The sequence below is a fragment of the Anthonomus grandis genome, chromosome 7 (assembly GCF_022605725.1).
Source record: "Anthonomus grandis grandis chromosome 7, icAntGran1.3, whole genome shotgun sequence".
In the NCBI taxonomy this organism is placed as follows: Eukaryota; Metazoa; Arthropoda; class Insecta; order Coleoptera; family Curculionidae; genus Anthonomus; species Anthonomus grandis.
This window is the reverse complement of record NC_065552.1, coordinates 31523982-31537730: the sequence shown is the minus strand read 5'-3', so window position 1 is coordinate 31537730 and position 13749 is coordinate 31523982. Positions and strand designations below refer to the sequence as shown.

Below are 13749 nucleotides of genomic sequence, written 5' to 3'. Positions count from 1 at the left end.
AAAATTAAAAAGAAAAAACTCTTCTCTGATTATTATAAACCTTTTTTTTCTTTAAATTTAGAATCCGGAATAAGTAATAACGGTCTTCCCAAAAAGTCTGAGAACGAACAAAAAGTTGTCACTATCGTCGGAATTTTCCATCAAACTCCCGCTGCATCCAGCAAATTCGTTATGAAACTTAGTCAGAAAGTTTTACAGGCCGAACAGATCATGGCCAACGGTAAATATTTATTTTATTTAAATTAATACTTTTTTATAAAAATTACACTATTTTAGAAGCGAGTAGTCCATTCAGGGGTGTACTCATGAAATTTTTGCTACGCTATCCTGGTGAAACCTTGACAGGGTTCCTGGACGATAACTACATTAAAGATAAGCAATTCAGTCGCTATTTGGAGTATCTTATTAAGCATAAAGATGGCAAGCCTTTTAGGTAAAAAATATTTTCTTGTCAAATGCCTCGAAAAAATATCTTCCTTTTTTAGAGACTACATACAAAATCATATGATAAATCGACTAATAATACTGGTGCAATCCAACTATGTCAGCATCAACCTGGGATTGCAAGATCGTAACGATAACCAGAAAAACGAGTTTCAATATCAGGGAATCAGAATTATTTCTTTGTTGATTAAATACGATGATCAGTGGTTATCTACGCAGCAGGACCTGGTTGAGGCCCTAAAGCAGATTTGGTGCGACGATAATTATCAGGTAATGAAAAAGCCAGTTTTTTCTCAAAACATTTATATTGTTTATTTTAAATTATGATTTATGTAGACCAGTTTTTATAATAAGCAAAATCCTGGGTAAGTATAAGGGATTACATTTTCAGGAGAGGCACAAAAACGTCGAGTTTTTGGAGTACGTGCACTGGAAAGAACCTAAATTATTAGTTAAAATTTTGTTGCACTATTTTTGTCATTATCCCAATGATATTGACTTACTGTTTCAACTTTTGAGGGCCACCACGGATCGGTTTATACCTGAATTCCAAGTAAGTTTGATAAATCGCAGTGTGGCTCTGGTGATACACATCATGCAATTTAGAATATTGGGAATGAATAGATGTAATCTTATTTTTTTTGGACAGTTTCTTAGAGATTTCCTAGAAAACACAGTCGCTCAAAACTACACTGTTGAGTGGAAACGTTCAGCTTTCTTCAGATTCGTAGAATTGTTCCAAACTAATGAAATGTCGCAAGAGCTTAAGGCTAAAGTAAGTAGAATTCTATTTTCTTTTATGTTTTGTGTGGAAAAAAAACGTTTTTTTTTGTTTAGGTCTTACAACTTATCTTGATTCCTTGCTTTGCTGTTAGTTTTGAAAGGGGCGAAACAAATAAATTAATTGGAGGCCCTCCTATGCCCTATCAGGTAACACATTGACTTTAATATATAAAAAGATCTTTCCAAAGTTTCACCAGATATTATTGAGATCAAAATAGGCCGATTTAAAGCAATTTACCTTAGTCCGAAATTGCTCTATATTCCCTCCTCCCGGAACGTAAAGTTATAAAATTAAAAAAATCGATTTTTTTTAAACTTATGCATTTTTTAAGGTATTGATTTAAAAATTTGTATCCAGGGGTTTTTTGCGCTGCGAAACCCGAATATGCACACCTGTTCACTCAATATGCACACTTAATCGCATACCGTTGCGACATCGAACATCTAAAAATCGAATAATCGCGAAAACGGAACTTTAGCGGGTTTTAACAAAATGATATTTTTTCTTTAAAATTGATTAAGAAATTCCTCCAAATTCAAATATTATAAATAAAAAAAAATTGTTGCTTTATTTAAGCAGGAAATTAATTTATTAAATAATACGGATTTTATAAAAATTGTAAAAAATATTCTCCACTTTTACGAATACAAAGATTCACACTCCTAAGAAAATTAAAATTAACTCTCTGAATAACTTCTGCATTAGCTCGAAAATTATTTTGTTGCGTCTTGAATGCGTTGCCATAGTTCATTATTCGCCGTTGTCTTATATACCACGGACTCAATATGTCCGCAGAAAAAAAAATCCAGAGAAGTCAAATCTGGAGAACGCGGGGACCAATTTACGGGGACATCATTATCTCTACCTATGCACTTATTTATTTGGGTACCGACCATTCGAATAATTTCTGACATTTAATGAAAAATGTTGTGGAGCACCATCATGGATAAACCGTATTAAAAATTTAGGCGCATTCCAGAATTTTGGGGTAAGAGATTTTGAATTGGCGTCTTATGGTATGGCTATAATAAATGTTCTCTGATCATTTTATTAACGACATTTTTGGATACTCTCATCTCCATACCTATTCATCTGGTGCTTAGTCTTGGATCCTCATCAACACGTTCTAGAATTCTAGAATTCCCTCACAAAATGCTCCCTCCTATAATGGACGGTATTGGGAGCTAAGCAACCAGTCTCCCGAATACCTCATTCTATTGCAGAAAATATTGGATGGCTTGGAATACAACGATTTGGAACCTTTCAGAGTACACCCTTACAGACTCGCGACAATTGCCTTGACAATAACCAAACACTAGTAACATATTGGTATATTCTTCATTGGTATATTGTACAGCCGCCATGATAATTGATGAAGAAAACAATAATTTAAATATTGTCAAAGTTGAACAATAGTGTATTAGTGTGATTTATGAAACTACTATACGATATTTTCTTAGGTAGGTATAAAATGCGACTACCGTTACAATTTGTTAAAAAAACATTGTTGTTCCATCAAGAAACGTGCACAGGAAATAGATAACAAATAATCTTCAAAGTAATGCATGCAGAAGTTATGCAGAGATTTAATTTTAATTTTCTTAGGCGTGTAAATCTTTGTATTTGAGAAAACGGGGGACATTTTAAACATTTTTTATAAATTCCGTATTGTTTAATAAATCAATCTCCTGCTTAAATAAAACAACTAAATATTTTTATTTAAAATATTTTTATATATCGTTGCGAAATCGAACATCTAAAAACCGGATTATAGCGAAAACTTAAGTAAGTTTTAACAAAAGAGCCTTTATTGTTTAATATTGATGAGGTAATTGTTTTTTTTATTACAAAAATTTAAAGAACTACACTGATAAAAAAGTTATGGACATTTTAAACCAATCAAACCAAGAAATGCAGTTTGAAGCACCCTCTGATGGCCACTGTGAAAGGGTGTGCATATTCGTGTTTTGCATCCCAAAAAACCCCTGGATACAAATTTTAAAAATAATACGTTAAAAAATGTTTATAGATTTTAAAAATGTCGATTTTAATTTTTTAGCTTTACCGTCCTCTAGGAATATGTGGTGACATTTTGTAAGACCTTTTGGGGGCACCAAAGGTGTCCTTTTGTATGAATCTTGAATAATACATAAATATTTTCATTTTAGGATAACAGCGAAAATGTGGTCTCAGTCTTCATTAACAAATTAATCGATCCCGATAGTCCGTATCCACAAGCGGACTGCGTTCGTATTTCGTTGTTGCAATTTTCTTGTCTACTAGTGGAACAGGCGAGTCCGCACATTCACGATCACGATGCCAATAATAAGGCGCAAGGGTTCAAATTAAGACGGTTGATGACGTTCGCGTGGCCGTGCTTGTTGGTGGAAAATTGTGTTGATCCTGCAACGAGGTAAGCTAAAAAATGTGTATGTCTCATGTCTACTAAATGTTTATTTAATCTTGCTTTCTAATATTTTCTTTTTAAAATTTGGTTTCGAATGAAGGTAGCTAATTTAATCCAACCTCACAAGCTTTGACCAAATTTTCACCTGCTCTCATCCAGTGAGGATTTTATCCACTTGAACCCATTAAATTTTTGCATATGGGGATACATTAAATCAATTGGTTACGAAAATACAATAAACACTACTTCTGAGTCATTTAGAAATTAGCAATTATTAAGATTTGGCGATTTTTCAATAAAATATTTTTAAAATACACTGAAATTAATATAGGTCATTTTATCATTCATTCATAACATGCGTTCCCTAAATCATTCTGTATTTACTTAAATTTATTTATTACAGCTTGAAAATTGATATCGTTTTATTTTCCAGATATCATGGACATCTTTTACTCTCTCACATAATCGACAAATTTGCCATCCACCGTAAAATTGTCCTTCAAGTATTTCATTCCTTATTAAAAGCTCATGCAGTCGAAGCCCGAAATGTCGTGCGGCAAGCATTAGAAATTTTGACACCCTCTATGCCGTTCAGAATGGAAAAAGGTCTGTGAAACTTAACCAACCAACATAAAATTACCCTAAATGTCTGTTTCTTTTAATGTAGGCTATGATATGTTAACTCACTGGACGAAAAAAATCCTAATGGATGAGGGTCATTCCATGCAACAACTTTACCATATATTACAGCTAGTGGTAAAACATTACAAGGTAAATCCAATTATCAAGCTAATTAAGCAACCAATATTTAACTAATGTTTTAATATTTTTGTAGGTTTATTACCCAGTCAGGCACGACTTGGTTCAGCATATGGTCAGCTCGATTCAAAGATTGGGTTTTAGTGCCACAGCTACTTTGGAGCATCGAAAGTTGGCTGTGGAGTTGGCTGAGGTGATCATTAAATGGGAACTTAATGGTATTAAGGAAGATAATGGCTCTGAGGTAAGAAACGTTGCTATAAAATCATATAGTTATTAGCTGGACAAGTGGGATGAAGTATAAATTTGGTTTTATAACATATTTGAATGGATAGTATAGTCAATTTCTCTTTGGCAATTTGGTCTTAAATACTACCATGCGGTGCTTATTTGAAAATGAAAGTACTGTTTACGTTCTTTATGAATACATTAATGAAACTTCATTTAGTGTGGGAAAACATAGATAAATAATAAAAGAAAACTAATATCAGTACTTGACATATGTATTGTGCCCTTTCAGTTCATAGTTCTTATTCCAGGTAGATTGAACCAAACAATTTGCCCTAATGCTGCTTAAAATTTATTATTTTGGTGACTTGAAGTAGCGTGTTTTACCTATTCAGGTAGCTGTGGTCTCCTCTTTCTTGGTCATTAATGTCATGAATATCTTTACTTCTTTTTGACGTGATAACTTTTCCAGGATCATTGTCAAGCTCAGACCAGTTTCATCCATATTAAACATTCTTATAGGTTTGCTTAGTATATTTATTATTATACAGCAATCGACACATTCTTTTGCAAAGATTAAAAACAATTTTATGTAACGCTTTCATTCTCTGTGTTTGACTATGGAGATGTCGTTTATGGAAACTGCTTGATACAAATTCAAAAAAAAAACTTATACAAGGAGTGCAAAATTCCTGTTTGTGGTATATCTATGGAATCCGTTAATATGAAAAAATTTCTTATAAACTCGCTGAAACAAACTGGCTTAAAATGGACCAGGCGTACAGTGCACTGTGCATCTTTTTATAATAGGTCATTATTTTATAAGACACCTATATATCTTTACAATAAAGTATTTATAGATCACATGTACATGATATAAATATTAAATTTAAAGGTTTGATAACACTTTCTCTACATCAAACATCTATTTATGAACGGAGTTTTCCTATAATATTTCAATGCTTTACAGCTCTATTTCCGACTGTTTCAGGATTTTGGAACCACGAATCTTTAAACATAAAATCTTTAATTATTATTTCCAGCAGGAGAGTTGAGTAAAACAAATATGCCTATAAAAAAACTTCAAACATTTTTTTCTTCAAACTCTTAAAATCTGTCTCCTTTCTATTTGCTACTTTAAAATATATGCCCTATTGATAATATTGATAATATATATTTATTTATGTTTTGTAAGATTTTTGTCTTAAATTAAGGTATTATGGATATCTAAGGTTAAGTAGAGCAGGGTAGATAAACCTATTTGTATAGATTTTCTACATCTGGACTTCGCCTTTTTTCACAATAGTACAATTATGTTTAGGATAGAATTATTTGTAAATCTAACTTAAACTGTGAAAATTAAGTATTTATTATTATTATTATTATTATTATTATTATTATTTCTGATAATAATCGGAAATATGTATTAACCTCTTGTTCATTAAGTCGCTGAGCTCTTGCCAAAGATATGCTATCTGCTTTTCTTATAGAAAGATTTTTATTTTGATGTAAAAAAAGCTTTAACCAGTTCTTCAAATTGCAAAATTTTAAGGCAAATTTCTAAAAGTTGTCCCGGTTGGTTCAAATCCAGAACTTTGTTGCTTTTTAATATGCTCACAAAGCTTTTCCATCAACAATTTTTCTGCGTTCTGTCAGGAATTTCTTTTTCTTAGTTTCGTAGTTTTATTTTTGTAGCATATGTCCCCAACACATATACGTCGTCTATCCCAAATGTGTGTGAGAGATGATGCTCCTATATTATTTTGTCATGTCTCCCGACTTTACCTATTTTATCATTTAGTAACCATTCATTCATAACCATTTAGTAATTTTGTATCTTAAATTTTATACCCAGGTATGCTAATGTTAAATTATTAATTCTTTAGCCTCAGTATATAGATGGCCGTCGTCCAATGACCGATGAGTCCGAACAAACACGTAAAAAGATGGCAGTAGCATCTTCTACAGGTCAGCCGATGCCGGTTGCGGTTAAATCTGCAGAACCAGCTGCTCAGGAGCATATAGATAAGCGGCACACCGATAATGTGTTGAATTTCTTACTTAGATTAGCGTGTCAGGTAAGTTACTCAGTATATAAATAACTTGTGAAATAAAACACATTGCTTTTCTAGGTTAACGAAATGGCTCCCCAAAACTCCGTTAATCCAGGTGCTAATAGCCCGGGAGAGCTTTTGTCGCGTCGTTGTGTAATTTTATTAAAAAACGCTTTAAAACCGGAATTATGGCAAGAACCGGTTGACTTAAATCTGGGATTTTTCCATAAGATCTTAAGTTCTCTTGGCATGGCCACTCCGAACATTTCCAACATTTGTACTGCCTTGGAGTTGCTTACATTTTTGCTTACAGTAATGAAAAAAGAACAGATTTTGGTCCAGTTTAAACTGTTACAGGTAATCCAGTGCCTTTATTTTCTATATTTATTTTTTTTAATTATTTTGTATTGCTTTTTGCAGGATGGGTTAACATTGTGTGTAATTTCATCTGATGAAAAAATTATTCAACTCACCCACAATCTACTTACCAAATTATTTTCGATATTCCCATTGGAAAGGGTGAATAAAATACAGGAGTTGAATCTTCTCTATTCAAAAATTAATGACGAAATTCTGAATGGACTCAATACATATGATGAGAGTAAATCTCCAATTGGTAAGTCAATATCATGTAATTAATTATTATAAGTAAACAAAACAGTTTTGTTATAATTGGAAAACAAGCGTCAACAAAACTAATGAATATTTATTTTATTAATTATTAATGTGTTAAATTTTTATGAAATGTAACAAATTAAACATTTCACAGAGAGAATTAAACATTACAGTTAATAACACCTACTTACATAAACTTCTTATTGAAACATGCAATATAAATACCATTTGGGGTGTGTAGGGTTGTAGAGTAATTACGATTTTCTCTTTTCTGTATTTTTATTTTTTAAAATATCAAAGGTTCTGACTTGACTGAAGTAAGTTTTTTTTTAAATGGAACTCTCTGTATATTTTACCAAATTCATTTAATTCTAAATAAAAAATATATAATCTACTATACGTCGTGGTTTTTGAGATAATTGCTTATTATTATGGTATTATTTAATTCTTATTAAATCTACTATTAAAACAGTTAAAAATGTTTAAAAAACTAGAATAATTTAAAAAACTTTTGTAAATGTTCAAACTGAGCGTTCTGAGTTTGACAGAGTTCATACCTTTTTATTAGCTCAGTAGTACAGGCGCTTTTTATTACTTCTTCCAGAATTGCTATACAAGATGGCTGTAATTTTGTGTTTTAAGTCCTCCAAATTTCTTAGCTCTTCAATGTAAACTTGTCGCTTAAAATACCCCCACAAGAAAAAATCTAGCGGTGTTGATTCAGGTGACCGGACTGGCCACCTGACAGGATCTCTATTTCCGATCTAGAACCTTCCAAATCTATTGTCAAGGAAATTTGTTACAATCTGCGAGTTATGAGGTAGAGCACAATTTTGCTGGTGCCACATATTACGTCGTTCTGCTAGAGAAATTTATTTCACTAGCGTTGGAATTTAATCAATAATTTAATAATTTAATCAATATTTGACGTTTAGTGTATTATACATTTTTGATGTAGAATTAAATAAAGATAAAAAATTTGGTAAAATATACAGGGCGTTCCATTTAAAAACTCACTTGACAATGAAAACTTTCACGTATGGACTACTTCTTCAACTTCAAATGAAAACTTTGTTTTTGAGACACTCTGTACATTTACCAATACTGTCGACAAAATTAGTATTTCCAGACAAACATTTTTTACCTTAACTTTTTTTTTTATATATATAGGGGCGACAAAAAATCCTGTGTAAATAGAGTTAAAACACCCTGTATAAAGGTAAATTCAAAAATTGCATTTTTGCTAAATCACCCTTTATTTTCATTTTCATCATAATATGATGTATATTTGATTGCAGGCCAGTGGCCTTGAACACCACTTGAAACTTGTACCATATTATGTAATTGTCTGATGGGTTACATAAATAAATAATCTAAAATTAGGACATTTGATGTTTATACCCTACGATAAAAACCTATACATTATGCTAAATTTTAAAAATTAATAAAATTTGATTTACACGGATTTAAGGAATTCTATGATGAGAGAATCTTGATTAGAATATTATTCTTATTCTTTTTTTACTCTTCCTTAGAACGAACTTCGAACCCGCAGTAACATTGTTAGTATAACTAATAAACAAGCAGAATTAATTCGGTTTTTTCATGTCCATAAGTAGTACGACTTCAGTGCCTTTATTAATCCCCACTAAATAAAAATCAAAGGGGGTCAAATCTGGCAAACGAGCAGGTCAGTTGACGGGACCACCTCGACCAATCCATCTGCTTTCAGAAATTTCATTTAAATAATTACGGGGTGGATCTCTGTCCTGCTAAAAGTATACGTCAGGAATTATAAGCTTGGTTAATTTTTTTTTTTGAATATAGGTCAAATTAAAGAAGTTCAGACGGTCGACTTATATATTTTGGTTGACGTTTCAATTTCTATGAGCTCCTCGGGCCTCCAAAAACACAAATAAAATCATTCCATAATTTTTATTTTTCTCGCTAACGATGTTAGCATTCGGGAGATGATTAAGCCAGTTTTAAACCAGTTTTAATCTTCTCCCGAAGATGCTAACATCGTTAGCCAAGCACGTGTGAAGAATAAGATATAGATTAACAGATATAAGATAACAGTTTTATCAGTAACGAATTTTGGTTACTGATAAAACTGTTTTATGATTTTATAGCTATTTATGTATCAAGGGCATTGTAAGGACGATAATGCCCGGAGATACCTAGCCTAATACTATTTCCACCTGATGGGCATTAGAGTCTAACAATGCCCGTGGTGCATACAATGCTTTATGTTTTACCTAAAAATTGATTTTTATGAACAAAAATAATTTTAATATTAATTAAAAAATAGGGTCTACCTGTACAGGTAGGTATACCTCAGAAATTTATCAAGTGACTTGCAGTGATTATTTAAGTTTGACTTTGATGTTTCTGTCAGTTAGTCAGTTGGCATTTTTTGTTTAAATATTTGCTTAAAATGGAAGAAATTCTACAAAATATAAGAGAAAAGGCCATTAAAGCGACCGAAAATTTTTTGCCAGTTAAATCAAGGCAACAGTATGATCGGGAGTATGGCATATTTGGTATTTGGAAAGATGCCAACGCAATTGTTCAAATAACCGAAACCGTTCTAATGGCATATTTTCAGGAACTGGTAAGTTATTGATTTTATTTTAATAGGTACATATGTTTAACAAATTTTAATATTTTTAGTCGGAAAAATACAGTCCGAACTCTCTCTGGACCAAGTATTCTACCCTAAGGCCTACGTTAATGGTCTATAAAAATATAGACATCTCGCAATACCATCGTCTCATATCTTTTTTAAAAGTTAAGTCGAAAGGATATGTCCCGAAGAAGTCTAAAGTTTTGGAAGGAGAACAAATAATAAAATTTATTAAGAAGGTTCCTGATGATATCTACTTGGTACACAAAGTCATATTGGTAATGGGTGTTTTTGGAGGTTTAAGACGAGATGAGTTGGCCAAAATGACCATTGATGATATTGAAAATAGAGGAACGGTCTTGGTTATAAAGGTACCAGAAACTAAAACTTCAACTTCAAAAAGTTTTACTATCATTGAAGAAGATTTCGGCGCTTTAAATTTAATAAAAAAGTACGCAGCATTAAGAACAGCTGGAATAAAGGAGCGAAGATTCTTTCTTACCTATAGAAAGAGTCGCTGTACAGTACAACCTGTTGGAAAAAATACCATAGGAAGCGTCCCAACATTGATCGCAAAATTTTTAAAACTGGATAATGCAGAAGCTTATACCGGGCACTGTTTGTGTCGCACATCGTCAACTTTACTTGTTGAGGCAGGTGCTTCGTTTGAAATGCTAAAACAACATGGGAAATGGAAAAGCTCTTCAGTAGCTGCAGGATATATAGAAGAAAGTATTTCATCCAAAAATAAAGTAGCCAAAATGATTGCCAATTCAGTTAATTCCGAGGTTAATTCCGTATCGACTATTGAAAATTCTTTAATGGACAATTTTCAAACTATGCAAAATAGCGTTAGTGCTGCCACCTCTACCATCACAAAAAACACCGACCATTCTATAGTGGGATCAGCTACATTTTCCGGGACATTTCAAATTTGTAATTTTTATTTTGAAAATAAAGTTTAATTTTTAGTATTTAAAGAAACATTATTTTTTGTATAAAATGGATGTTTATTCTTTATTATGAGAGAAATAAAATTGGATAAGCAATAAAATTTCCGGGCATTATCATAATGCCAGCTTATAAAGCCCTAGGTTTGATAGCAGGTATTATTGCTACCATAACATATTCCGTTTCTAAGGTATTATAAATCAATAATAGATAGGTAAAACATAAATAATATTTTATATTGTTAAGTTGCAACCAGATTAGTAACTGATTTACATTTTTGAAGAGAAGAGTATATCCTGATCTCTGCCCTTTTTATTTTCCCAATAAAGAAATAGATAACAAAAAGAGAAAAAGATAATATACATATGTGTAGTAATATCTACTAACATTTATTTAAAGCAAGCGCCTAAGTTTAAATAATAAAAAACTGTATGCGCTAATATTAATGTCTAATAAACCAAAATAAGTACATAAAATACAAATAGATTTTTAATTGACAATACCAACAAATTATACTATATAATAAATATAAATTTGTATACCCTCCATAAAATATTACTAAAAATACAAAAAAGCAATTGCAATTCGGTTTTTTATTTTTACCTAATAGCTAAGCATTATCACTATATTTTATTTTAAGGAAAGTAGAAAAAAAATCATTAAAATGCATCCAAAAATAAACTTACATCAAAAACAGAAAACTTAAAACACGCATATTAATCTCTTTAGATAGTCTCAACAATATTTCTTAAATAGCTAGTTAAACAATTTCTTAAATAGCTATATAATTTCGAAACTACGTAAGTAATAAAACGTAAATTTGAATCACATTTAGATTGCGAAACCTTCAAATTGTTAGCGGTCTTTACTCATATAATTCTGTGAGACATTTAATTTCATTTGCTCATTTCCATATGCAAAACTACACAGTGCAAGAATGTACAAAATTTTAATATCATTATTTTCCAGATAATAAAGTTATTCTGAAGGAAATATAGGCTTTTTTAGAATTATCTTCTGCACTACCTTTAATTGGTTTAGATGTGAACCATATGCCTCGCCCCAAATAATTATGCCATGGAGGCTCAAGAAGTGGTTAATATATTATTAAAATTACTTTTTGAGTTGAGATTGTTACGCAAAATGTAAAATTTATGAATAAGACATCTGGCGTTTTTATTTTTAAATAAAGCACATGTTGATCACACTTTAGATGCTTATTAACAATAATCCCCAAGTACTAAACTTGAGCAAGAGCTCATCTATATTGTTAAGTTTAATCTCATCGAAGCTTTTTGTTTATTTGCCATTGTAAGAGAGAATGTAATGTAACGAGATTCTTTTATATTTAATGTTAATTTAAATGTCTCGAGAAAGTTTTCAATTTTAGCTTTTAATTAAACTTTTAATTAAGGGGCATTTAATTTGGAGCTTCTCTCATCCCATGTCCTCACATGAATTATTGCCGCTGTGTCATCAACATAGGCAATTAGTTTTCCATTTATTTCGAGCTTGATAGTTCATATCAACATGACAACAGGACTGGTCCAAGTAACTTACTAAACTGTTTGTGGTTCACTTAAAACATCAGCAATTCTGACAACCTTAGTAAAAATTTCGGAGATAAGTTGTTAAAACTCGATGACAGCTTTTGTTACTTCAATTCAATTATTCTCGATTTTACGATTCTTATTTGCTAATATTAGTAATATACTTGCATTGCCTCTATTACAGGATTATTTAGGACAGTTATGATCCTAAAAGCGGTATGCACTACTCGTCCATCTTACATCGACACGATGATATCCCCTTTCATGCGAGTTTTACACCGTTTAGCCAAAGAACATTTGCAACCGACATCACAAGAGTTCTCCTCGAGGACCGTAGACGTTTTAATTCTCAGTTTAGATTTGGTGAAGAACAGGATCGAACCCATGGGGGTGGATATGCGCAAGACTTTTATCGGAGCCATTTTGGTTGGATTAATGGAGAAAACTGCTGAGGCTAAAGTTTGTTTTTTTAAATTTTTCTATTTTTTAAAAATATTTAAATGATTTTGTTTATGTTAGGTCATGCGGGCAATTACTCGCATGTTGGAAGAATGGATGAAATGTAAGAACCAGAGCATGATAAACCAAGTGCCCAGCTCCAGGGAAAAATCGATTTTACTTGTAAAATTGACGCAATACGTTGAGAAACGGTTTCCAAATGATAACGAGTTAAATGCTCAATTTTTAGAACTGGTTAATTACGTTTATACTGACGAACATTTAAAAACGACCGAGTTGACATCAAAGTTGGAACCGGCCTTTTTAGCCGGATTGAGGTGCAATCAACCCCATATTAGAGCGAAATTCTTTAAGGTATCATTTAGTTTAGTTAGCATTTAAATATTTAAATTTTAAATAAACAAATTTTCTTGGAAAGGTGTTTGACGAATCGATGAAACGTCGGCTTTATGATCGACTACTTTATATTGTCTGTTCCCAAAATTGGGAGGCAATCGGGCAACACTACTGGATCAAACAGGCCATCGAGCTGCTTTTAGTCACCGCTACACCAACTTTAGGCATAGAAATGGCTCATGAGAGTAGCATTTTACCTAGTATCACCTCCGTAATTAAACAGGAAAAAAGAAATGAATTTCAGAAGACCAATCCCGAAAACGCCAAGTTTTATGATTGTACTGAAATAAAGGAAGAGGTATAAATATATATTTTGTATTTCACCCTAGATGTAAGTATTCGTCTTTGTTTAGGTAATCGATATGGATTTGTCTAACGTAGAATCCACCCAACCTGAGGAGAAACCTGTTAGTCGGGCTGAAAATATTACTAAAATGATTAACAAACATTTTGAGTATATAGAGGTGAGTATAATA

General features: G+C 31.9%; 2 protein-coding genes across 5 annotated transcripts in view; both read left to right on the top strand.

The window, feature by feature from the left end:
* The window catches only part of LOC126738113 (transcription-associated protein 1), a 79083-nt gene that overhangs the window by 41178 nt on the left and 24156 nt on the right, over positions 1 to 13749 (top strand). For 2 of the 4 annotated variants that reach the window (XM_050443268.1, XM_050443267.1), the window contains exons 22-38: positions 62 to 220; positions 277 to 433; positions 486 to 714; positions 815 to 997; positions 1094 to 1219; positions 1282 to 1374; positions 3397 to 3641; positions 4069 to 4241; positions 4303 to 4406; positions 4471 to 4638; positions 6509 to 6700; positions 6755 to 7033; positions 7097 to 7292; positions 12603 to 12877; positions 12938 to 13231; positions 13296 to 13571; positions 13627 to 13737. In XM_050443268.1, coding sequence (XP_050299225.1) covers positions 62 to 220; positions 277 to 433; positions 486 to 714; positions 815 to 997; positions 1094 to 1219; positions 1282 to 1374; positions 3397 to 3641; positions 4069 to 4241; positions 4303 to 4406; positions 4471 to 4638; positions 6509 to 6700; positions 6755 to 7033; positions 7097 to 7292; positions 12603 to 12877; positions 12938 to 13231; positions 13296 to 13571; positions 13627 to 13737 — 3260 coding nt within the window. The remainder of the gene's footprint in view (positions 1 to 61; positions 221 to 276; positions 434 to 485; positions 715 to 814; positions 998 to 1093; positions 1220 to 1281; positions 1375 to 3396; positions 3642 to 4068; positions 4242 to 4302; positions 4407 to 4470; positions 4639 to 6508; positions 6701 to 6754; positions 7034 to 7096; positions 7293 to 12602; positions 12878 to 12937; positions 13232 to 13295; positions 13572 to 13626; positions 13738 to 13749) is intronic. The other 2 variants (XM_050443270.1, XM_050443269.1) reach the window with 1 other exon arrangement.
* Positions 9714 to 10901, top strand: LOC126738116 (uncharacterized). Its single transcript, XM_050443277.1, has 2 exons — positions 9714 to 9905; positions 9965 to 10901. Exons 1-2 carry the CDS (start codon positions 9729 to 9731, stop codon positions 10880 to 10882), a joined length of 1095 nt encoding a protein of 364 aa, XP_050299234.1. The 5' UTR covers positions 9714 to 9728; the 3' UTR covers positions 10883 to 10901.